The sequence below is a fragment of the Dendrobates tinctorius genome, unplaced genomic scaffold (assembly GCF_039654945.1).
Source record: "Dendrobates tinctorius isolate UK_male_01 unplaced genomic scaffold, ASM3965494v1 ptg000105l, whole genome shotgun sequence".
NCBI lineage: Eukaryota > Metazoa > Chordata > Amphibia > Anura > Dendrobatidae > Dendrobates > Dendrobates tinctorius.
Genome location: NW_027361773.1, coordinates 11,390,069 through 11,416,119, shown reverse-complemented (window position 1 = coordinate 11,416,119; position 26,051 = coordinate 11,390,069). Strand labels below are relative to the sequence as shown.

The 26,051-nt window shown below is 43.8% G+C and overlaps 1 protein-coding gene across 7 annotated transcripts in view; it reads left to right on the top strand.

The window, feature by feature from the left end:
• TASOR2 (transcription activation suppressor family member 2) overlaps positions 1-26,051 on the top strand; it is a 176,921-nt gene that overhangs the window by 104,336 nt on the left and 46,534 nt on the right. For 4 of the 7 annotated variants that reach the window (XM_073589069.1, XM_073589066.1, XM_073589067.1 and 1 more), the window contains 4 exons: positions 7,403-8,342; positions 11,375-11,678; positions 17,102-17,344; positions 20,413-20,706. In XM_073589069.1, coding sequence (XP_073445170.1) covers positions 7,403-8,342; positions 11,375-11,678; positions 17,102-17,344; positions 20,413-20,706 — 1,781 coding nt within the window. The remainder of the gene's footprint in view (positions 1-7,402; positions 8,343-11,374; positions 11,679-17,101; positions 17,345-20,412; positions 20,707-26,051) is intronic. The other 3 variants (XM_073589070.1, XM_073589072.1, XM_073589071.1) reach the window with 2 other exon arrangements.

Below are 26,051 nucleotides of genomic sequence, written 5' to 3'. Positions count from 1 at the left end.
TTGGACCAAATCACGTTCATCTCTGGGATACAAAACCCGTCTCCTTCCTGAGCGGTATGATGGCTGGAGCTGGACATTCCCATCTTGTTTGTACTTGTTCATCTGTACAAGCAATTATACACAAGACACCTTCAGGTATTTTGAGATTGTACCCAAGGATGAACCAGACTTGTACAAGTCCACAATTCTCTTCTTGATATCTTGGCTGATTTTCTTTAGACTTCCCATGATGCTACTCAAAGAGGCAGTGTGTTTCACGTGTGCATTAAAATACATCCACAGGTGTGTCTCTAACTCAGATGTTGCCAAAAAACACAAAGCTTCCAAGGTGCCAGAAGTTTCCAAACACATGACATCATGGGCAGTCCAGAATTGTTTTATAGGCATAGTAATCTTAGGCTGTGTGCACACATTGCGTTTTTATTCGGACTCCCATGACAGCACCACGAGAGAGGGGATCCGCCCTTTAGGAACAGGAAACCTACAGATACAAAAAGGGCGGCACCTCTCCCACGCATCAGTTGGTTTCCTGTTCCTGAAGGGACGGGATCCTACAGAAGACCAGGATCCCAGGCCGGCCGGCCGATACAGGTAGCGGGGGGGTCTCCTACCTCGGCCTGGTGCGGATCCCTGGAAGACGCCACGGTGGCCCAGGATGGGTAGCACGGCGGTGGCGTAGTCAGCAGGGAGCGGCGTCCGGAGGATGTCCGACTCCAGAATAAATGCCGCCGCCGGTGAGTATATTCCCCCCCGGGGGCCCCCGGATCCGGCGGCGCTAGTGCGGTGGCCGGCGCGCTGCGGGGGAGGCTGCGACCGGGGAGCGCAGTATTCCGAAGCTCCAGGGCGTCCCGCGTGACCTCCGGTCAGGCGGGGTCGCGGTGACGTCAGGGGGCGGCCGGAGGAGGTGCTTCCGGGTCGGCGGCGCCACTGCGCATGCGCGAGAAAAACAAGATGGCGGCGCCCATCGCAAACGCCGATGAGCGTCGGCTCTCCGACCGGGTGCGGCGCCAGCTGGGGAAGGGGGCCCGGTTAGGGGGGGAGGGGCGCGGCACGCATACTGCTGTCCGGAGGAGGGGTATAAAGGCAGGACCCTGGCAGGGTGCCTTGCCTTGGCCACATTATTGCGAGCAGTAATGGAGAGCGAGCAGCAGCGGCGGCAACAGCAGCAACGACGGCAGCAGCGACAAACATCCCTGCCGCCCCTGGATGACCTTCGGCAGGTCAAGCAGAAAAAGAAAGAGTCACGTGGCAGCGAACGTGCGGGACGAAGTGATCAGTCCAGCCATAAAAGCTCCTCTAAGCAGACAGGAGCATCGTCTGAGAAGAACCCCCCTCATCCTCCGGGGAAGAAGGCTTCAAGTAAGGCTAAACACAGGGAATGCGCACTCTGTGCATGCCCATTACCGGACTCATGCCCTAAAAGATTGTGCCCCCCCTGTATTCAGCAGACAGTGGCGGAAGAGTCGCCCGCAGTAGCAGCGAGTTTGAGAGACATTGTTAGGGCGGAAATGAATGAAACCCTAAAGTCACTGTCCCAGCGGGAAACTATAAAGGGCGGGGTCCCGGTGGAGTCCGATTCCTCAACAGAATGGAGGAGAAGTAGAGACTCCCAGGCTTCATCTCCCTCGTCCTCCTCAGGAGAAGAGGACTCTGGGCGGTTTTGTCTGCCTCTTGACCGGGTAGACAAGCTGGTCAAAGCAGTCAGAGGGACAATGGAAGTAGAGGAGCCTAAGCCCCAATTATCCATGCAGGATGTCATGTTCAGGGGGCTGGAGCAGAGGAAGCATAGAGTCTTCCCGTTAAATCAGAAAATCCAAGATCTAATCCACAGAGAGTGGAAAAGACCGGATAAAAGAGGGTCGCTACCACCAGCCCTCAAACGCAGATATCCCTTCGATGATCCGGCAGTAAATACTTGGGACAAGGCCCCCAAATTAGATGCGGCCATTGCAAAGGCATCGAAAAGATCCTCGCTGCCCTTTGAGGATATGGGATCCCTTAAAGATCCCCTAGACAGGAAGGCAGACACCTTCCTTAAGAATACTTGGGAGATGGCAGCCGGTTCCTTAAGACCAGCAGTGGCGTCAACATGCACAGCCAGGTCCATGATGGTCTGGTTGGACCAGTTGGAGTCACAATTAAAACAGGGTACGTCAAGACAAACAATTCTTGGGGCCCTACCAACAATCCAAGAGGGAGCAGCCTTCCTTGCAGATGCCTCGGCGGATGCAGTAAGAATGGCAGCCAGAGCAGCAGGTCTCTCTAATGCGGCTCATAGAGCCCTGTGGCTAAAGTGCTGGCAGGGAGACATTCAAACCAGGGCGAAGCTTTGTACTATTCCGTGTGAGGGGGAATATTTGTTCGGCGCAGTCCTGGACGAACTGCTTGAGAAGGCTGGGGACGACAAGAAAAAATTTCCAAATCTCTGGCCTACATCCTACCGACGCCCATTTGGTAGAAGGAGATTCCGTCTGGGGAGAAGGCGCAATTCTTCGCCTACTAGAGACCGTCCCAGATGGGAAGATAGAAGGAGAAGAGGTACGGGCTACATGTTTGGACGCTCGTCTAGAGATCAAAAGAGACAAGATCAATGACTAGCAATTCCCGTGGGAGGTAGACTATCACCCTTTCTTCCGGCATGGTCACAAATTACAAATAGTGACTGGGTGCGCAATGTAATATCCACCGGGCTTAGATTGGAGTTTACCCAGGTCCGCGGGATACCTTTAAATCTACTCCGTTAAGATCTTCACCCCTCGAACAAACAGCTTTAGAAGCGGAGGTCTTGAGCCTATGCCAGAAAAACGTCCTGATAGAGGTTCCAGAAGCTGAGAGAGGAAGAGGGTTCTACTCTCCCTTATTCCTGATCCAAAAACCTGATAAGACATTTAGAACGATCATTAACTTACGTTTCCTTAATAAGTTTTTGGTAAACCGTACTTTTAAGATGGAATCCATCAATACGACAATAAAAATATTGTTTAAAGGGTGTTTTATGGCAGTCATAGATTTGAAAGATGCGTACTATCATGTACCTATCCATGCAGACTTCCAGCAGTTCCTGAGGGTGGCGGTTTCAATAGACGGCACAGTCCGTCATTATCAATATAGAGCCCTTCCCTTTGGTCTCTCAGCAGCGCCCCGGGTATTTACAAAAATAGTGGCCGAAGTGATGGCGCATTTACGGGAAGTGGACATCCTGATTGTTCCATATTTGGATGATTTTTTAATTGTGGGAAAATCAGTGGGCCATTGTACATCCCAGATAGAAAGAGCTAAGTCCAGGTTAGGAAACCTCGGATGGATATTAAACTACGAGAAATCCCGACTCCAGCCCTCAAAAATACAAAAGTTTCTAGGCTTACTATTAAATTCAGAAACTCAGCAGTGTCTGTTGCCATTGGATAAAATGCAAAAGATACAGCAGCAGGTTCTTCGGGCGGTTGATAATCCTTCTATGACCCTCAGACAGGCCATGTCCCTGTTGGGATCTCTAACCTCATGCATCCCAGCAGTTAGGTGGGCACAATTCCATACTAGAGCCCTTCAGAAGGATGTCCTATTTAATAGCAGGGCCTTAAGACACTCCTTACAAGGTCAACTGTTGCTAAGCCCCTCGACTGTCACATCGCTTAGATGGTGGCTCGATGATAAGAACCTAGCCTCAGGGGTGCCCTGGATAACGCAGATAACCCGTGTTATAACCACAGACGCTAGTCCCTTCGGTTGGGGGGCCCATATGGGGGACATAGTGGTACAGGGACAGTGGGATTCGGATACGGAGATCTCATCCAACCAAAGAGAGCTACTGGCGATAGAGCAGGCAGTCAAAAAACTCATTATGTACCTACAGGGCCATCACGTGAGGATACTCTCGGACAACCAGGTAGCGGTAGCCAAGGTGGAACCCGCTCCGACGCCCTGATGCGGACAACAGAACGTCTCCTTCAAATAGCAGAGGGAAGTTTTCTATCTTTGACGGCGCTCCACATCAGAGGAAAGGACAACGTAAAGGCAGACTTTCTAAGCCGCAAGACTCTAAAGCAAGGAGAATGGGCTTTGAACAGGGATATTTACCACCAGATTGTCCGCAGATGGGGTCGGCCAGAGGTAGACCTCTTTGCCACCAGAGAAAACAGAAAAGAAAAATCGTTCTGTTCTCTGAATCCCAGGGAAAATCCACTGGCAGTGGACGCCATCCTGATAAGATGGAACTTCTCTCTGGCATACGCCTTCCCGCCATTAAATCTTCTACCTCTGGTAGTAAGGAAGATCAGGGAAGATCGGGCAAGAGTTATATTAATTGCCCCCTTTTGGCCCAGGAGGACCTGGTTCGCGTGGTTGAGGACCATGTCTGTATGCGATCCCTGGGTGCTGCCGAACCTTCCAGATCTCCTCTACCAGGGGCCAGTCAGCCACCCACAAGTAGCGAGACTCCATTTGACGGCGTGGTCTTTGAAAGGTCACTGTTAGAGGATATAGGGTTCTCCAACAAGTTAATTGATACCCTCCTAAAAAGCAGGAAATTGACTACCACTAACATTTATGCTAGAACCTGGAAGCGATTCCTGTCCACCTTTCAGTTTGACGCCAGAGACGGAATTCCCACGAAACATATTCTGGAATTTCTCCAGAAGGGTCTCGAATTGGGTCTCTCCACAAGTACATTAAAAGTACAAGTTTCAGCCTTAGGGGCCTTGTTTGCATGTGATATTGCCAATAACTATTGGGTAGCAAGGTTCATCAAAGCAGCGGCTAGATCGAGACCCATACACAAAGACAGATGTGTACCTTGGGACTTAAATTTAGTCCTTACGGCCTTGACAGACCATTTGAACCTCTGGATTCGGCCTCATTAAAGATTATATCTCTTAAGGCAGCTTTTCTGGTGGCGATAACATCCGCACGTAGAGTGAGCGACATACAGGCACTTTCCAGATTGCCCCCTTACACAGAGTTCTTACAGGATAGAGTAATCCTAAGGCCAGATCCAGCATACCTTCCCAAGGTAGCATCACAATTTCACAGGACACAAGAGATAGTTCTGCCTTCCTTCCTCCCTAATCCGACCAACCCTAAGGAGCAAAAACTTCAGGCATTAGATATTAGGAGATGCTTACTTAAATATTTAGCAGCCACGGATCCTTGGAAGAAGGAGAATGCATTATTCCTATCCTTCCAAGGTCCCAGGAAAGGTTGTAGAGTATCAAAACGCACATTAGCGAGGTGGATTAGGGAGGCTATCTCTCTTGCCTACACAGCAGGTGGAGGTCCGGCTCCGCAGAACCTGAGGACGCATTCCACTCGTGCCATGGCATCGTCTTGGGCAGAAAGATCTGGAGTGTCAATTGATCAGATATGTAAGGCGGCCACCTGGTCATCTCCTTCCACCTTTTTTTAACCACTATCGATTAGATATGGGTGCCTCTTCAGATCTCACCTTCGGGCTAAGGGTGCTGCAGGCTGTAGTCCCGCCCTAAGTTAGTTTACATCTCTGTAATTCTCTCGTGGTGCTGTCATGGGAGTCCGAATAAAGTATTAAGTTACGTACCGGTAACGGTATTTTTCGGAAGCCCATGACAGCACCCTTAGTTCCCTCCCTTGTTCACATATAGGGGTGCACTCCTTTAGAAGATTGTCCACAATTTACGGTATGTGGGAGATGGTGTAAAAAAAAAAAAAAAAAAAGAAGAAAATGTTTCTGCTATATAGGGTAGATTGGTTGTATATATATGTTGTGTACTAACCATGGTAGCCTCTCAAGCTCTGTAAACCAACTGATGCGTGGGAGAGGTGCCGCCCTTTTTGTATCTGTAGGTTTCCTGTTCCTAAAGGGCGGATCCCCTCTCTCGTGGTGCTGTCATGGGCTTCCGAAAAATACCGTTACCGGTACGTAACTTAATACTTTTAGCATTTTTGTGACGTTTATTCGCTGCAAAAACACATCCATGTATTCCTATGGGATTCCACATTGCTGTGCTAATGCTGCAGATTTTTCTGCTGCGGAATCACTTAGCAGAAAAATACGCAGCATGTTCATTCTTTGTGCGGAATCGCGGCGATTCCGCACCCATAGGATTGCATTGAAACGCTCACTTTACGCATGTGGCTATGCCCACCATGCCTAAAGTGAGCACTTCATGTGTGGATGATACCCAGGGTCTGGAGGAGAGGAGACAATCCTCCAGGCCCTGGGTACCATAATCCTGTAAAAAATAGAATAAAAATAAAAAATAGTGATATTCTCACCTTCTGACGGCTGCTGGAGCCTTCCTGCCTGTCCGCCACGCTGCCAGCATCTTCCGGTCCCAGTGATGCTTTGCGCGAATCACCTGAGATGACGTCGCACTCTCGCGAACGTGACGTCACAAAGGTCTTTCGCGCAAAGCATCACTGGGACCGGAAGATGCCGGAAGCGCCGATGAGGAGATCGGGGGCTGTCGGAAGACACTATGTAACACAAGTGTAACCAACCTGTCAATCAGTTTTCCAAGCGATGCTACAGATCACTTGGAAAACACTAGCATTCTGCAAGCTAATTACGCTTGCAAAACGCTATTGTTTAGCGGGAATATGCATGCCAATTCCGCATGCGTATTTCCCGCGGCAGGGAGTTGCGGCGGAAATTTCCGCTGCAATTCCGAACGTATGCACATAGCCTCAGTGTATGTAAACTTTTGACTTTGCAGTAAGAAAAATTGCTTTAAAAAAAACTTTCTCTTTCTTGCTCTTAGTTTCTTTCTTTTTCTTTCTTTTTATCTTTCTTTCTTTTTCTTTCTTTCTTTCTTTCTTTCTCTCGCTGTCTCTGTCTCTCTCTGTCACTCACTCACTCTCATTGATAATTATGGTAATTTTAATTGACCTAAAACGGGAAAGGTTTATTCTGATTTCATGTCACATATTGAGGAAAAACATGCATATGTGTCTCTATATAATGTATGTAATCAACTGCGTTATTTTTACAACTGGCGCATCAGATTTTGTGTGAACGTTTTCGGTGTTGACTTTCATCAAACTATTTGGTGGCCAAGCTTTCAAAATATAGAAGTAGGCTGTAACAACAGTGTATAGCGATGCATTCTCCACCATTTGTGATTGCATTGCTGCACAAATAATACTGAGCTTGCAGAGCGTTGCATTGTATATCATATACGGGATTGAAAACCTGTCTGCTGCACCTCAACTCTTCAACTTGAACGTCATGCACAAGTGTAGAAAGTGATCTCAGGAGGGTGCTGAATGTGTTTAAACTATGGACACCCACCTGTGATCTCAGTTTAACCCTTTAGATTCTGGGTTAAGTAGCATTGCAGCTTTTAAATAGTTACACAGAGAGGACCCTAGATTACTAGGTAATGTATTATTGTGGACACTACTTCATCTAGATTCTTTTTTGGTACAGGCAACACAATTGTGGCAGCAGAGGTTATAAACAAGTCTGAAAGCTTAAAAAAGATAAGTGAGCGAAAATATGGAAGCACTGGGAGAGCCAAGAAAAGGAGTGAAGAGAAAAAGACAACTACAGTTGAGCAGATCAACACATCTGGAAAATCTAGTGAAAGCCTAAAAGATGCCCCAAAATGGCCTTCTCCTCCTGAGATCTCTGAAGACAATATAATAGAGAAAAGAATAAGCATGTATGAATCGCATGCCCTTAATCTGCTGGCTGACTTGGCCCTAAACTCATTTGGCTCCACCAATATTCCTTACTTACAAAGTGTGAATGTGGCATCTGCCCCTGACGTACTGGTTGATGAGCCAGCACGTAGAGATGACCCTGTAAGTACTGAAGAGCCTCCAGCAAAGGATTTTAGTCCTCCAGCTCCGTCTACCACGGCATACACTGAGCCTGAAAATACAATGGAAGGTGATAAGCCTAAAAATGGCTTTAATGTCTCTCCTCGCAGCATTGCATCACAGAAACGTTTTGAATCTGGTGAAAAGCAAATATCACAGAAAGCTCACATTGCTGCTGCCAAGGCTAAAGCGCGGTATAATGCCACAAGCAAAATTTGCTTAGAGCATTCTTACTCTCAGCTTCCTCTAGGGATCATTCCAGGCAAATCTACAAAAGAAACGAATGAGCGTGCCATTCAAGGTGTCCCCGATTCCACTACATCGGCTGATGTGGTTCCTGAGTCGTCAGTAAATGGTCTTTCAGAAGAGGTTGTATTTACTGGTGGAAGTGAGTCCCTATTGACTGGTAACAAACAGAGGGGAGTGTCGAAGCTCCAGGACAATGTTGTAATTACTGTTCACTGGGAACCAAACTACAATTTTGACCTTGACAGCAAGTTTACTAGTGATCCTTTAGAAAAAACAATAAATCGTGCCCTTCATGGGTAAGTATGTGATGTGTAATAATATACACTTATTCTGTTTTTAGGGCGAGTTGAACCAGCCTGACATGATTCATTTAGCATATGTATTGCTCTCTATTGCACACGTTGTCAGTTTTTTATTTGTCAATATGAAGTAATTGATACTGCTAGAGTGCCAGAACAATAGCTATAGACAAATGTATTGAGTACACAGTTTTATTTCCAATGTTGGGGTATGTGCACACGTTGCAGATTTGCCTGCAGAATTTTCTGCACGGAATCTGCATCTCTTGGCAGAAAACGCAGGTAAAAATCTGTGGGTTTTGTTGCGGATTTTGTGCATTTTTTGTGCAGATTTAATGTGGATTCGTTTTGAATTGGCATACGTTTTTACCCCTGCCGATTTCATTAATTCAATGGGTGTAAAGCGCATGTGGATACGCAAAAAGATTTGACATGCGGAAAATAAACCGCTGCGGATTTTCCGCAGCCTGTGCACAGCTTTTTTTTTTTTCCTTTTGAATTATACTGGTTGGTCACACATTTGCGGATCTGCCGAGGATCATCTGCAATGTGTGCACATACCCTTGAACTCAACTGAAAGCTCCTAAATTTTGAAATGTTAGGTTCTGTTCACACTATGTTTGTGTAGTGCATCTGGGGAGTTCTGTATGAATTATCAAATACGGGATTCAGGTACGATCCCCAGTGGAGATGGAGTGTAATGACACAAAAAGAGTTTAAGTGTAGTTCTTTTGTGCTTTTTTTCTTGGCAGTTTCCATTTTTTCAGGTGGTCACAAAACTGTAATAGACTGTTCTTATACCAATCTGAAAAATCAGACAAAGCGCAAATTGAATCCATTTAAACTTGTCTTGTATCATCGCACTTTATGGCTCTCATCAGGGGCGCCTTCTGTATACATGCAGTGTGAACAGGGCCCTAATTTCATTTTTAGTGGCTTTTTTTTAACATCTCTTTGTGCAGGTATTTTTATTTGTATTGATATTGAAAATGACGTAGAAATGATCTGATAACTTTATTTTGCAGCTCAGAAAGATTAATGATTTTGTTTTTAGTTTTTTTGTGTCATGTTCTGAGACCAATAACCTTTTATGAGAGTTTTTTTTTTTTTTTTTTTTACAAAGGAAGCTGTAAATTTTATTTGTATTTTAGGATACTTCCAACATTAATTGCATTTTATCCCATTGTGCGAAAAACTGCAATGTTACTTATTTTACCTATTTTGTGTTTATGTTCCTTAAACTGTTTTTATAACGTCTTTTAGGACTTGTACTGCAGTCACTTTATAGCAAGTGTAGTACACTCCAGTTCTTATGTATTGTGTGGTGTCAATTTGGCAGTCTCATATGAAGCCTTGTTTCATAGGAACACAAACATGGCAGACATGGGACCTTCAGGTGATTAACTGCCATGGCAGCCCATCTGGATTTCCTGTCTGTCTAACCACTTAGCTGAAAACTAGTGATGACTGAACATGCTCTGATAAGATGTTATCCGAGCATGCTCGGGTGCTAACCGAGTGACTTTCGCGCGCCCAAAAACTATGTTCACAGCTCTGGGCCTGCATGTCTTGCGGCAGGGTTTGCATGACTGTTAGGCAGTCCCTGCTTCAGCCACGAGACATGCATGTGGGGGGACTCGAACATATTTTTCGAGCACGCCAAAGTCACTCTGTTGGCACACGAGCATGCTCGGATAATGCCTTTTTCCAGCACGTTTGCTCATCACTACTCATAACTCTTTCGATACGCGATGTTCAGCTCAGTGGCGCTGCATACACATGTGAGTAAAGCAGGTTTAGGGAAAGCAGGTGAGTTGTATTAATGGAAGGAAGGTAGGTGCATATATACACACTCCATTTTAAAATACAGTGTGTAATAAATATACATATTATGAATATATTATCTATAAATTGCTATTATAAATATATAGTGGATATAGATGTGTAATATATGGTATGTTCTTAATAGTGATCATTCAACTCAGTATTTGTTGCATTGCAGTAACCTGTTTGCTTGCTTTATATAAAATTTCAGTGGGTTTTCCAATGTAGCTTGTATCCTGCAATTAGAACAGTGGACACTAGCCCTGATATTAGACTCCTACTTCCTGTTATTCACATAAATATTAGCAGTAATAGACTCACTCAGACCTAATTTTTATATTGGAGTGTTATCTGGGCATACTCTCATCTGAAACTACATATCAGGGGGTCTAACAAAAAGCAAAAAACACAAATATCCTGAACTAAAAAGTAAAAAATATACTGCAAATAATGCATAAAGGTAATAATAATAATAATAAGGGTATTTAGTAAACATAATTTTGATCAAAATAATGTACAAGCCATCCCGCCACGTCACGGCAACCCTTGTGGGACAGTCCCTACTCTAGTATTTAAAACCTTTTCACTTGCCAAGTGGCGTGAATGTGAATAAGGGTCGAGCGGCTGAACCACTAGTAACAGCTTAGGCCAGACTGGATGGCTTTCCCAGCTCAGAAAGAGGGCGGTCACACCCCTATATGCACTGAATGCACAATGAAATGAATAAAAAACAAATCTGAACTGAGAAAAGTAAGTTAATGTGTATGCACAATGTAAGTGCATATTAACACATGACCATTAACCAGAGAAAACAAAAAGCAAAAACACAAATATCCTGAACTAAAAAGTAAAAAATATACTGCAAATAATGCATGAAGGTAATAATAATAAGGGTATTTAGTAAACATAATTTTGATCAGGGGGTCTGAAAACTAATTCAAGGAATAAAATTGTAGACTATTAATGCAACCTTTTTTTAGCTAAAGGTAACCAACCAGTAACGTGTGGTGAAAAAAAAAAAGTGGTTGGGGGGAGGCGAGTGTTGTTCAGTCCTACTGCAGCGGGGGGATGCGGCTGCGAGTTGTCCTGCTGCTATACATGGCTTGAGAGGAGGGACATAGTCGAGCCCCTAGGACACCATGAATAGATTTATTATAGCCTATATCATATTTGTCATATGTATTTGTTTGCATCTCTATTTTTAGACCATGGAACCCCCATTTAAAAGAGAAAGTCGAAGATGTAAAAATCATCCTGCATATGTGGATAGCTTTATTCTATAGTAAATCCAAGAAACAGATACACTGCAATTCACGGAAAGTGGTGGAACACAGCAATCCTGCAAAATATGTTTCTATCAACACTGTCCTTGATCCTTTTGAGTTTTATGAAATAAGGGAGTCTGATAATGCTTCTTCTACAACGAATACCAATGTAATATTGCCTATGGGGAAAAAATCTGAAGCTCTTCGCATTGAAGCTCCAGCTAAATCGGGAAACAGTGATAATGTGAGTTTTCAAGATGTAACTCTTCCTTCTATACCAAGAAGTATAGCTTAACATAGTCCTGATGTATTGAACAGATTAAATGTTAATGTGCTCACAATTTTCAGCCTGGATAAGTTGCAGTAAAGTAATTTAATGTAGAATTGAAGACCTGGATGATTAATTGTTAATCTTTTTTTTTTTTTTATGGGTGGTGGGAAAACACGTGCTGCTGACTTGATCAGTTCCCTGTCACAGGAAATGCTACTGTATGTATGGGGCCTGGAAGCAAACTTCTGCATTATCGTTTTTTGGTTAAGGAAACACATAATATTGCAGAGTTGTTATAAGTTATCATCTGTCTCTTGGGATGAGGAAATGTTGAGAAGATGATCTGTTTAGTCCATGCAGTTCTCTTAAGTGTGGACAACTAATTATTCGATAGCTTGTATCCACTGAGACCAGTGTATAGAAGAGTAATTGATTATTTTATCCTCTCGCCCCAGAATTGTCAAATTTAAAGTGGAACCGCCATTTTAATTTTTATTTCAGTAATAAGAGAGAAGATGGTAAGTTGCAGAGAATGAAAATCAAGACAGTCTCTAGACTAATATGTGCGTCAAAGGCAACTGGTTACATGGATGGGATGTGGGGAACAATGGCAGCACACTATATGCTTTTCTATACATTTTTATTTTGTATAACATTTACTAAGAGTAACTCATTTTTATTTCATAAATCAATAGTACACTTGAAAATCAGCAACTTTGCAATGCATCTTATCAGAAAAATTTCTCTGGCAAGTTGATTAGTCATTATCCTCTCATTCTGAGATCAAATCTGTATTCGGTGAAGCTGGCTCCCCCCATTACTGAGAGGATGTGGCAGTTACTACGGATACAATACTATTCAACCTCAGAAAACAGAGCTTAAATGCCAAATAAAAAATTAATCTTTATTTAAGCATTAAAAATTATCATAAATTTAGAACAATGTGTGCTCATGCTAAAGCAGAGGCCGCAAACCTAATAACAGTCTAGGGAGACCTTAAAGGGAAGGTGCCGCAATTTTATATAATTTGCCAAAAAAAGAATAAGTAACAAAACATGTTGTTTCAGCAAATGTTGTACTAACTAGGATTTATGGTTTGTTTGTAATAATGTTTTAATGTAGCCACTGGGCGCTGCCATCTTGATTTGCAGATCTGTGGAGGACTCATACAGTCTGCAAATATGGCCGTCCCTGGACATAGGAGACTGCGGTCGGCTCCCGACCCCACCATGCAGCCTCATTAGCAGTGAACTGGGCACGCCCCTGTGGGCTGCACCATTCACTGCTGTAGGTGTGGCTGGGCGCCATTTTACTGTAGCCCAGTGCTATCTGCTGAGCTCCACTTTCTGCACCGTGCTTCCTGCTCCAGCTCCACTTTCTGCACCGTGCTTCCTGCTCCAGCTCCACTGTCCTCCTGCTCTGTCTCCGCCTCCTTACTCACACACAGCCCCAGTGATCTCCGGTAATCTGACACCTTTGCTTTTATGAGAGCTTTTATGGCTGTCTGAGGACAGTGACATATACAGCCCATAGTCTAGTGTATAATTGGGAGGGGGGGCTGGAAGTTTCACCAGTGTGGGCATATCTGTAATACTGTCTCCTGTGATACTGCCTGCTGAGCCGTGTATCTAATTCTCTCCTGTGTGATACTGCCTGCTGAGCCGTGTATCTAATCCTCTCCTGTGTGATACTGCCTGCTGAGCCGTGTATCTAATCCTCTCCTGTGTGATACTGCCTGCTGAGCCGTGTATCTAATCCTATCCTGTGTGATACTGACTGCTGAGCCGTGTATCTAATCCTTTCCTGTGTGATACTGACTGCTGAACCGTGTATCTAATCCTCTCCTGTGTGATACCGACTGCTGAACCATGTATCTAATCCTCTCCTGTGTCATACTGTCTGCTGAGCCGTGTATCTAATCCTCTCCTGTGTGATCCTGTCTGCTGAGCCGTGTATCTAATTCTCTGCCGTGTGATACTGCTCTCCTGAAATACTCTGTGCTGCTGTCACCCTGCTGGTTTTATGTGTGATCTACATGGTGGTATTGTGTATGATCTATATGGCGGCATTGTGTGTGAAGTATATGGAGGTATTATTTGTGATCTGCTAAAAGGGGACCCATTCTGGGGTGGTTCTGGCTGAGCACCTACACACGGGTCAGGGGTAATAGGTGCAGTCAGGGGAGGGCTGGGGAGGCAGCTGAAGAGAGGGGTCTCATTTTTATCGTTACTGTATGGCTCCATTTCACCCCATCCTGCTTCCCAGTGTCACCCCGGACTGCGCCTGTCGCCTCGCTTTCACACATCGCCAGGACAGAATCTGAGGAGGGGAATGGGGTCTTTGCATGCAGTCTGGATCAGAACAGGCCATCAATCAGCAGAAATGTTTCCTGGATTTCTGTGCTTCTGTCTCCCTGCTCCTCCCCCATATATCTCCCTCTGTGCCCCCCATAGACCAGCGCACTGCTCTCATGAAATACTCTGTGCTGCTGTCACCCTGCTCCTCCCCCATACATCTCCCTCTGTGCCCCGCATAGACCAGCGCACTGCTCTTCTGAAATACTCTGTGCTGCTGTCACCCTGCTCCTCCACCATATATCTCCCTCTGTGCCCCCCATAGACCAGCACACTGCTCTCCTGAAATACTCTGCTGCTGTCACCCTGCTCCCTCCACCATATATCTCCCTCTGTGCCCCCCATAGACCAGTACACTGCTCTCCTGAAATACTCTGTGCTGCTGTCACCCTTCTCCCAGAATCCTTGCTGCCTGCCATCCTCTGTGACCGAAGACCCCATTCTTCTCCTCAGATCCTGTCCTGGCGATGTGTGAAAGCGAGGCGACAGGGGCCTGATATATGGAGGAAGGAGCAGGGTGACAGCAGCACAGAGTATTTCAGGAGAGCAGTGTGCTGGTCTATGGGGGGTCACAGAGGGAGATGTATGGGGGAAGGAGCAGGGTGACAGCAGCACAGAGTATTTCAGGAGAGCAGTGTGCTGGTCTGTGGGGGGCACCCTGTTCGGTGCCAGGGATTGTACATAGAGCGCTGTGTTTTATACACATGGATGGACCGTCTGCTTGTCTGCTCCACAGAAATCCAGGACACATTTCTGCTGATTGGTGACCTGTTCTGATCCAGACTTTACATGAAAAGACAGTCAGTAACTTTGCAGGCCCCATCAAAATGGCTGCTCATTGTGTTCCTAGATGTCATCCTCTCTTTTCCCTTAGCAAACACCCAGAAGGGGAGGAGAGGAGTGACACCACACCCATGTCAGCAGATTCCGCCCATACAGTGTCCATTTTAGGGCATGCTCATATATCAAAATCAAACATCATGGACACTGTATGCCCATAATTACTGCAGGACAGTAATGTGAGCTAGTTGTACACTAAGTTTTTGTGCCAAATTTCAGTATCTGCTCCCCCTAGTGTTAACAAGTGGAAATGCCAACTTTTTAAAATTATTTTTCATATTTTACAAAATTAAAAACAAATGATAATATTTTTTAAGAAAATGTAAACATTAATTCTTTACACTTTTTCAATTGCTGAAAATTTTTTTTTGGGATGGCACCTTCCCTTTAATACATCTTAAATAATAAATGAGTTCCTGAATAGCAAAAATGTATATTGAATAGTAAAAAAAAATATTAAAAAAAGTTGATGTGCTAAAAAAGCATGCATACAAATAATGTAAACAATATACTCTCTCAAAAGTGCTTACAATGATAAAGTGCAACAACTTGTGATACACATCAGATATAGATGTAATATTAGTAAAGGGTGCATAATATATGCCAATTACAGCTCAAAAATATATACAAAGAAAAGTGCCTTCAAGTATAAGCATATAAAGTGCTATTTTCAAATATAAAGTGCTGTGAATTTAATAGGCGCCTCCTGAGGAAGTGACTATCCCGAAACGCGTGTTGGGGCGGTGGGAGTATCTAAATCAGATCTTAGCAGTATGTGTAAGTTCCTTTCATTCAATTTTGTCTACGCTTGTGTGCATATTAACGTCAGATTTTCAGAGTTGTGTACCTTAATACTGTATCTGGGTATTTGTTTAATTAGGATACAAAACTATGTCGGAGGGAGGAGCTGGAGTCAGAGCTCCCCCCATTTACATCTAATATTATCAGGAGCAGCTCTCCTCTCCTATCTCTGTAATTCTTCACTGAATACAGATTCTACATCAAAATTGAGAATTTTGATAATGACCAATTTTGTTCGCGAAGCTATTTTTTTCTACTAAGATATATTATAAAGTTGCTTATTTTCACATGTACTATTGATTTATGAAATAAAAATTAAAAAGTGGTAACGCTTTTAAGTAATTGTTTTTCACATAAAAATGTGTAGAAAAGCATAGGGTACTGCCCTTGTTCCCCACATCCCATCCACTTGCTTTTTCATGTCCATTTCAGTCTAATAAGTCCAGGAACTGTTCTGATTTCCATGCTCTGCAACTTGCCATCCTCTCTCTTCATTGGTATGCTACCAGAACTCAAGTATGCAGGCATTTCCTTTCCCTCACTTCCCAGCATGCATTGCTCTTGCCGTCATCCAATCGCTTGCCTTGTCTAAGCTTAAAGTCCACCAATGCTGTCATGCTTGTATGTAGTTTGTCCCCCCCATCATAGATCTTGCGTCTCTGCTTGCTGCTAGAGAGAGATCACACTTGCCACCGGCAGTGGAAAGGTTATTGTACAGAAGGCACACGCCTAGTGACATTCACTTTTGGAGGATAAGACAACTTTCTTTTTAATAGTCATTTGCAGGTTATATATTACTCACAACTGTCAAATAGGCGCAGACTGTCAGGAAGTGTAGTGACCATGAAGAAATGCGAGAAACCTCTGTGAATAAAAAAAAGTGATTAAAATGGAGGGCAGATGTTTATAAAACTGGGTACTGAAATAAAGTTGTAAATGGAGCTGTCTACGCATTTCCCGTGTGCTGAAATCTGTTTAAATCGGATAAGAAAAAATTGTAGCGCAATTCATGTCAACCTCAGACTGAGAAACCTATGAAACCTCCACAATTGGCATGAGGTGGCTCTGTTTTCCCGCAGTTAGCATCCATGTTTCCAAACGTTCTTTTATGTTGCACCCCTGCCACACACGCAAACCCCCCATGTGCTTTTGCTAGAGAAATCAGTGAAGCGTGAGGATGTGAAGTGAGTACAAAGGTGCTCACGGTGCTGGTAGAAAGAAAAGGCCCAGGTAACTGGGCATGCGCTGGTGATGTCAGGTTTTATAGAGTAGCGAAGCAATTGAGAAATTCCTTTGTTCAATAATTCACTAATCAACTGTTAATCGAGAAATCCTATTAAATAAGATAAAGTAAGACGTCTGACAACAGCACAAAAAATTCTGCATAATGTTTCATTACAGGATTATAATATAAAATTGCCAAGTGAATTCTTCCAAATGTGTAAGGACAGTGAGAGTGCATTTTACAGTGATAGTCTTCAAACAAGTATGACGGGCCAAATGGCACCAACAAGCAAAGGTGCCCAAATCTCTGGTTCCAATGTCCCAACTGTGTGTTACATCGGTGACACCAACCTGTTTAACAATGAACTAACAGATAAATCAGAGAATTACATGGACATGGGTGGTTTTTCTTCTGAAAAGGTAAACGTTCCATGTGTGTCTCATAAGTCAGGGCATTTATTAGCCTTTTGGATATCACTTGTGCACAACATGTATTCATCAACTGTATGACAAAAGCAGGAAAAGCTCACATACTGCTCAATCTCTGCAAACATGCTCAGATAAGGCGTTATCTGAGCATGCTCTTGTGCTAATAGTGTCTTTAGTATATTTGAAAAATATGTTTGAGTCCCTGAGGCTGCATGTAACACGGCTTGTTCGAGTTCCGCAACACATGCAATGATTGCCTGTTTATTTGGCAATACTTGCAGGTAATGGGCTAACAGCCACGAGACATGCAGGCGCGGGGACTCGATCATATTTTTAGAGCACAATAGTGACATTCGGTTAGCACAGGAGCATGCTCAGATAACACCTTATCCCAGCATGTTCGCTCATCCCTATTCTCATGAGAATAATTTGTACATTGCTATGATGCTCCCTAGGTGTTGAATCTGGTCTTAACCTCTGTTTATACTACCAAATCTTATAAGATAAGATACAAGTTTCTTGTCATAAGAATAAAGGCCCCGTCACACTAAGCGATCTCGGTAGCGAGATCGCTGCTGAGTCACAACTTTTGTGACGTAACAGCGATCTCACCAGCAAGATCGCTGTGTGTGACAGCGATCAGCGAGCGGCCCCCCTGCCGGTATCGCTGATCGCTGGAAGAAACCTCTGGACATTTCTTTGGTCGCTGGTCTCCCGCTGGCCAGCACGCATCGCTGTGTGTGACAGGCGGGAGACCAGCGATCAGGTGTAAAAAAAAAAAAATAAAAAATATAGTTATTCTCACCTTCCGACGTCCTGTTCAGCCAGCCATCCTGCCTCTCTCCACGCTCCGGTCCCAGTGATCCTTTGCACGAATGACCGCGAGACTTTGTTATCCCTCGAGACCGTGACATCTCGCGGTCATTCTCGCAAAGGATCACTGGGACCGGAGCGTGGAGAGAGGCAGGATGGCTGAACGGGACGTCGGAAGGTGAGAATAAACTATATTTTTTATTTTGATTCTATTTTTTACAGGGATGGCAAGCGATGCCGGGCGCTCAGCATCGTTGTGCTGATCGCTGGTGAAGCTGTCTGTGTGACAGCTCACCAGCGATCACATAGCGACTTACTAGCGATCCTGACACCTTGATATTGGTGTCGGGATCGCTGGTAAGTCGCTTAGTGTGACGGGGCCTTAACTCTTCTGATCCGTCTCTTCCTATATTTAAATAGTTCAGTACTCCGAATAGAAGGCAATGAGGACAGAAACCCTAAAGGATAGGGAACTTGATGGAATGTAAAGGCATTCTGGCGTATATTGAAAAAGCCACAGTCTAATCGCTAGCGCCAGCAAAAAAAAAAAAAAAAATATTTGCAATAAAAAGACAAAAGTGGCTGAAAAATACAGGTGACTCAAAATTTACAATAGAGAGAGAGCGAGATCTCTCTCTATATCACTGTGGTGGCAGAGTTGATGCATTTCGACATTGCAAAGGCTTTAAACCTGAAATAAAAAAAACACTTAAAATCAAAATGGGTGTGGTTTTGATTTTAAAAGGAAGTGGTTTTTTTTGGAGATATAATACTGTATATATAATTATACACTGTTCAACTTTCCAAGCTTCATCCTGCACCTCGTTTGTGAGGGAAAGGGTTTATAATCATGCAGGGAGGCAATCTGTAGACATGTTGCAGGAATTGCTCTCCTGTGTGGATAAAACCAGATTTTATTACAACTATTCCTTCACACCCTAAAATCACCTTGGACCCGTACGCAATGGCCTTAATCGGGTTTTATGTGCACACTGTGTTCATTGACATAACCAAACTTTTACACAGGGAAAACCTAACTGAATCTGTTGTACGTTATCGCAAGCCCCATTTGTCAGACAGGTGTGTCTTATGGCCTCCGTCTGCCTGGTATGTATATGCTGCACTTTCTTATATTGAGGGTCAAATGTATACCGTACTGTGTACGTCTTTGTGCCATGACTGCCTCTGGTAAACTGTTGCCACAGCATCCATCCGCACTGGTGAGCATATATCTCATGAGCACATAAGCCCAATGTGCACGTAGCCTAAGAAACGCAGCACCAATCTGCAGTATTTAAAGTGTTTATCATTCTTAAATTGTATTCCATAAATCAATAATACACATGAAAATATGCAACTATGTAGTATACTTCATATATATGAAGTATCAGCATTGGATCATCATGGCAAGAACAAAATGCTCAGCAGTCTGAAACTAAACATGCCACATCCTTATTTCTCCGGTTATTTGTTGGGGAAGAGTCAGGAAGCCCACATTCACATTAGACTACTGTCCTGCAGATATTGGTGGGTTCTACCAACAGTCTAGTGTGTGTAATGGGTCCTTAGACTAGATTGTCTTAAATGTCACTGAATTTATAAAAATGTCTACTGCTGTTGATTAAATTTGGTGCTTTTAGACTGTCTAGTTTTTTTGCCACCTATAAGTCAGTTAGTTTTACACCAACAAATTTTAGAGAACGGCGCCGGTGGCTTTTTTTCACATTGGTCTTCATGAGGGGTGAGGTGGACTGCAAGGCTCCTGATTCTAAGAGTCACTCGACTGTTAATGAGTTAGATGAGGCTTGGAAGTGGCATGCATATCTGTGTGCCCCTCGCCAGAAATCATACTCCAGTCAAGGACTGGTGTAATGCTTGTCATGCCACAGCTTACCATGAATTTGATGTGTGCTGTCTTGAATGCCACTGTTCACCCACTTACTTAGAGCTGGCCAAAAATGGTGTGAAAGCGCAAAAGTTGCTAAATCTTTGCACAGCGTTGCACAATCATTTTGCGACTTTTTAAAACCTTTTCTGGCATTAAATGTTTGAAACTGGGCTAAAAGCTAAAAAATAAATAACATGGTAAATATTCATTTTTTTTCATTGAAAAATATAGCCGCATTTTCTTGTAGCTATATGTTTAAGTTGTAGGTATACTTGTCTTACAGAGCTATAAGATTAGCTGTGTGTAAATACTACCTATTACCTTATTCTAATTTGTTTGTATATTTTCTTACTCCTAGGCAAAGTCTAAAGAAACTGAACATGAATATTTAAGAAACTTCTTTCGCATAAATGAAGCGGAGAAGTTAACTGTTTCACAAACCAACTTTAGTAAAACAGTAAGCAGCAATGTCCATGACAAAGAGGGAAATGTTGAAGCGTGTGAATCTGTTAGTCCTGCTGGACACACAAGCCATACTCGCAGTGACCTTTTCAGTCTAGAAGATGTAACAATGGCACCCACTTCTCGGGACAGTCATGAAACTACCTCCAAGTTAAAATTGGCTGATAAGAATGAAGGATATTCTTGTGTAGTAAGTAAAACTAATAACAGACCTGAGATTCCAACTGGAGATGACTTAACCCCTTTCTGACATCTAAAGTACTATCCCATCCACGGTACCCGGGCCCGTATGACGGGGATGGGATAGTACATCAGCGACGCTCACGGGGGGAGCACCGCTGATTGCAGCCGGGTGTCAGCTGATTATCACAGCTGACACCCGGCACTATGTGCCAGGGGCGCCCCGGCACATTAACTCCTGGCACACTGCGATCAAACATGATTACAGTGTACCGGGGGCATGGGGAAGAATCGCGCAGGGAGGGGGCTCCCTGCGTGCTTCCCTGAGACCCTCGGAACAGTGCGATGTGATCTCGCTGTTCCGAGGGCCTCCTCCCTGCAGGCCCACGGATCCAATATGGCCGCGGGGGCCTTCGGCGTCCTGCAGGGAGGAGGCTTCCTCAGTGCCTGCTGAGAGCAGGCGTTGAGAGAGCCTGCTCCAGTGCCTGTCAGATCACTGATCTGACACTTTATTATATTGTCCCACACTGCGACAATATAATAAAGTAAAAAAAGTGTGAAAATAATTTTTAAAAAATCCCTAAATAAATCCAAAAATATGTATATTCCCTTAATTCTTTTTTTTTTGTAACTAAAAAAAACAAAAGTACACACATTTTGTATAGCTGCGTCTGTAACGACCCACTCTATAAAACTGTCCCACTAGTTAACTCCTTTAGTGAACCCCCTTAAAGCATTTGTTCCTTTTTTTTATCATACCGCCAAACTAAAAATGCAATAACGCGCAAAAAGACGTATATAAATAACCATGGTACCGCTGAAAACATCTTGTCTCTCAAAAAACAAGCTGCCATACAGCGTCAGCGAAAAAATAAAAAAAAGTTATAGCGCGCAGAATAAAACGATGCAAAAATAATTTATTATATAAAATTGTTTTTATTGTATAAAAGCGCCAAAACATAAAAAAAATATGAGGTATTGGTACAATCGTATTGACCCGAAGAATAAAACCACTTTATCAATTTTGCCACACGCGGAACGGTGTAAATGCACCCCCCCCAAAATAAATAAATTCATGAAATGCTGGTTTTTGTTCATTCTGCATTCCAGAAATCAGAATAAAAAGCGATCAAAAAATGTCACGTGCCCGAAAATGGTACCAATAAAAACGTCAACTTGTGCCGCAAAAAATAAGACCTCACATGACACTGTGGGTCACAATACGGAAAATTTATAGCTCTCAAAATGTGGTGATGCAAAAGCTATTTTTACAATAAAAAGCGTCTTTTAGAGTGTGACAGTTGCCAAACATAAAAACCCACTATAGATAGTACATCAAACCCCCCTTTATCACCCCCTTAGGCTAGTTTCACACTAGCGTTCTCGGGTGCAGGGCCGCCGCTAAGCTTCGCCCCCGGCCATGCCCCCTCCGGTCAGTTCCTCCTCTGATCGCATGACGATGCATGCGATCAGCATACCCTATATTTAGCGTTGGGTACGCTGGTATGATTTTGCTGGCGCTGCGCCCAGAGCACAAAAATGCAACACAGCGCGTTTTTGTGCGCTGGGTGCAGCGCTAAAAGGGTGCAGCGCCAGCAAAATCATACCAGCGCACAATCAGCGTACCCAACGCTAAATATAGGGTATGCTGATCGCATGCAGTGTCATGCGATCAGAGGAGGAACTGACCGGAGGGGGCGCGGCCAGGGGCGGGGCTTAGTGGCGGCCCTGCGCTGCGCCCGGGAACACTAGTGTGAAACTAGCCTTAGGGAAAAATAATAAAATTTAAAAAAAATGTATTTATTTCCATTTTCCCATTAGGGTTAGGGCTGAGATTAGGGTTGGAGTTAGAATTGGGGCGTTTCCACTGTTTAGGCACATCGGGGGCTCACCAAACGTGACATGACACCCACAGATCATTCCATCAAAGTCTGTATTCCAAAGCGTCACTACTTTCCTTCCGAGCCCCAACGTATGCCCATACAGTAGTTTTCTCCCACATATGGGGTATCCGCGTACTCAGGACAAATTGGACAACACCTTTTTCTCCTGTTACCCTTGGGAAAATAAAAACATTGGGGACTAAGAGATCATGTTTATGGATAAAATATGATTTTTTTTATTTTCACGCCCGGACGTTATATATTTCTGTGAAGCACTTGGGGGTTCAAAGTGCTCACCACACATGTAGATAAGTTCCTTGGGGGTCTAGTTTCCAACATGGGGTCACTTGTTGGGGATTTCCACAGTTCAGGCACATCAGGGGCTCTTCAAACGCGACATGACGCACAATCTCAATTCCAGCCAATTTTGTGTAAAACGGTGCTCCTTCCCTTCCGAGCTCTGCCATGCGCCCAAACAGTCGTTTACCCCCACATATCGGTTATCAGTGTACTCAGGACAAACTGCACAATAACTTTTGCAGTTCAATTTCTCCTGTTACCCTTGCTAAAATAAAAAAAAATTGGACCTGAAGTAATTTTTTGTGAAAAAAAGAAAATGTTCATTTTTTTTTTTTAAAACATTCAAAAAATTCCTGTGAAGCACCTGAAGGGTTAATAAACTTCTTGAATGTGGTTTTGAGAACCTTGAGGGGTGCAGTTTTTAGAATGGTATCACTTTTGGGTATTTTCTATCATATAGACCCCTCAAAGTGATTTCAAATGTGATGTGGTCCATAAAAAAAAATAAAAATGGTGGTGTAAAAATGAGAACTCGCTGGTCAACTTTTAACCCTTATAAATAACTTCCTAAGGGTACTGTCACACTTAGCGATGTACCAGCGATCCCGACCAGCGATATTATGCGGTCAGGATTGCTGGTGCATCGCTAAGTGGTCGCTAGTGAGCTGCCACACAGGCAGATCTCACCAGCGACATCGCTGGGGACGGGGGTCGTTACTTACCTGTCACACCAGGCGATTCTGCGTCCTCCCGCCCGGCTCTACGCTCGTCGCTCGTCTCTCCGCAGGAAGCTGACGACGAGAAACAGTCCTGAACGTTCTTGCGCGATCAGCGATAACCAGTGGGGGAGCGGGTCGTAGGTAAGTATCACACACAGCGATATCGCTAGCAATATCGCTATAACGTCACTAGTTATAGCGATATTGCTAGCGATATCTCTTAGTGTGACATGTCCTTAAGGCTGGTTTCACACTTGCGTTTTTTTGCACAAAAAAAGCATGCGTTTTTTCCCTATACTTTACATGGGTGCGCATACACATGCGTTTGTACGCGTTTGTATGCGCATGCGTTTTTTTGTAATGTGCGCTCGGGCGCACAAAATGCATCCTGTTGAATTTTTTGTGCGTCCGACTTGTCCCAAAAAAAACGCATGTGCACTAAAATGCGTTGTTTTTTTCACCCAACCACCCATTATAGTCTATGGGTGTGCTGACCTGCGCATGGTATTGTGCACGTCAGCGCAAAAAAAGCATGTGTTTTAAAAAAAAATGCGCACAAAACCGCAAAAACACACAAACGCATGATGCGTTTTTTATGTGCGTTTGCACTGCGCACGGTGTGCAGCGCAAAAAAACGCAAGCGTGAAAGTAGCCTAACAAAAAAAAATTTGGGTTCCAAAATTGTGCTGATGTAAAGTAAACATGTGGGAAATGTTAATTAAGTGTTTTGTGTGCCGTATCTCTGTGATTTTAAAGGCATAAAAATTCAAAGTTGGAAAATTGTGAAATTTTCTAAATTTTTGCCAAATTTCCTTTTTTTTTCACAAATAAACGCAAGTTATATGAATAAACAGTATCAGAATCACTGGGATCCATTGAAGCGTTTTAGAGCTATTACCTCATAAAGGGACAGTGGTCAAAATTGTAAAAATTGGCCCAGTCATTAACTAGTGCAAACTAGAGTTGAGCGAAACAGGTCTGCCAGATTCTCATAAGTCGCCGACTTATGGCAAAGTCGGGTTTCGCCCGACAGCGTGAAGTCGGCCATGTGGTCGGCAAAACGAGCGCCAGAGTCGGATTTCCCAGAATGCCTGCACGTGACTTTTTTTTCAGCCACTGAGCCAAGGACGTACACTGTGGGCAGCGAGATGACATGTGCAGCGTAGAGAGAGAGAGTTTTCGCGCACTTTAAAAAAGTGGTCCGGCATGTAGGTGTGTTTACTGTCCTCCACTCCCTGCCGACTTTGCTTCCCCTTTGACTTGCATTGGGTTTCGTGTTTCAGTCGGACCTTCGACTTTTCATGATAGTCGGCCGATTTCGTTCGACTCGACTTTTGAGAAAGTCTGGTTTCATGAAACCCGACTCGACCCTAAAAAAGGCAAAGTCGCTCATCTCTAGTGCAAACCACCCTTGGGGGTAAAGAGGTTAAATAAGGATATTACAAATAAGAATTCGGCTTCTGTGGATCGATCTTAAAATAAGGACAAAAACAATTTAGTAAAGGATCTTGAGCTGACAAAGCATATTGCTAAAAGTCCATCAAATCAAAATGATGCGAATTCTAAGCTTTATATCGATAAGAGCTCTGAGGCTATGTACGTATGCAGAAAATTCCTGACTGAAAACCGGACTCCTTCCCAGAAAACGCGCGTTTTTCCCCTGCGTTTTTTGCACGATTTTTGCGCGTTTTTATGCTTTTTTCCCGGAGCGTCCCCTGTCTCATAGAAAATAGTTAGAAATGCGGATTTTTCCGCAAAATTAATGAGCAAGCTGCGGTTTTAACTGCGATGCGTTTTTTCGCGGAAAAAAACGCATCAGTATGCACAAAGTGCAGAATTCATTAAAATGAATGGGATGCTTCTTGTAAGCGTTTTTTAAGCATTTTTGCCGGTAAACGCTTGTGTGCATACACCCTAACTGTGGATTCTTTGAAGAAGATAATGCTAATTTATCACTATTTGTAAACCAAAGAGAGAGGAAAAAATGGATACTAGAGCGCTCAAAATTATGAAATAATCTTTATAATCTTTGTTCTGTCTTTGTTTTTATGAACTTTTAATAAATAGTAGTAGTGGGGGGGGGGGGGGGGAGCAGCGACACCAAAGTGCCACATCCAAACAGGAGTCACAGTCTATATAAAAAGTGATACCCACTTATTCTAGCAAAAGATGGTAACTAGGGAGGGCAAAGAAACCATCAAGCGGGCTAGTCATAAAAATAATCAATCATATAAGACGGCGTTCCCCAACTCCAGTCCTCAAGGCCCACCAACAGATCATGTTTTCAGGATTTCCTTTGTATTGCACAGGTGATGCAATTATCACCTGAGCAATACTAAGGAAATCCTGAAAACATGATCTGTTGGTGGGCCTTGAGGACTGGAGTTGGGGAACCCTGTTATAAGAGATTCAAGGCAATATGTACACACATTTAGCTAGGTCCTGTCAGCAAT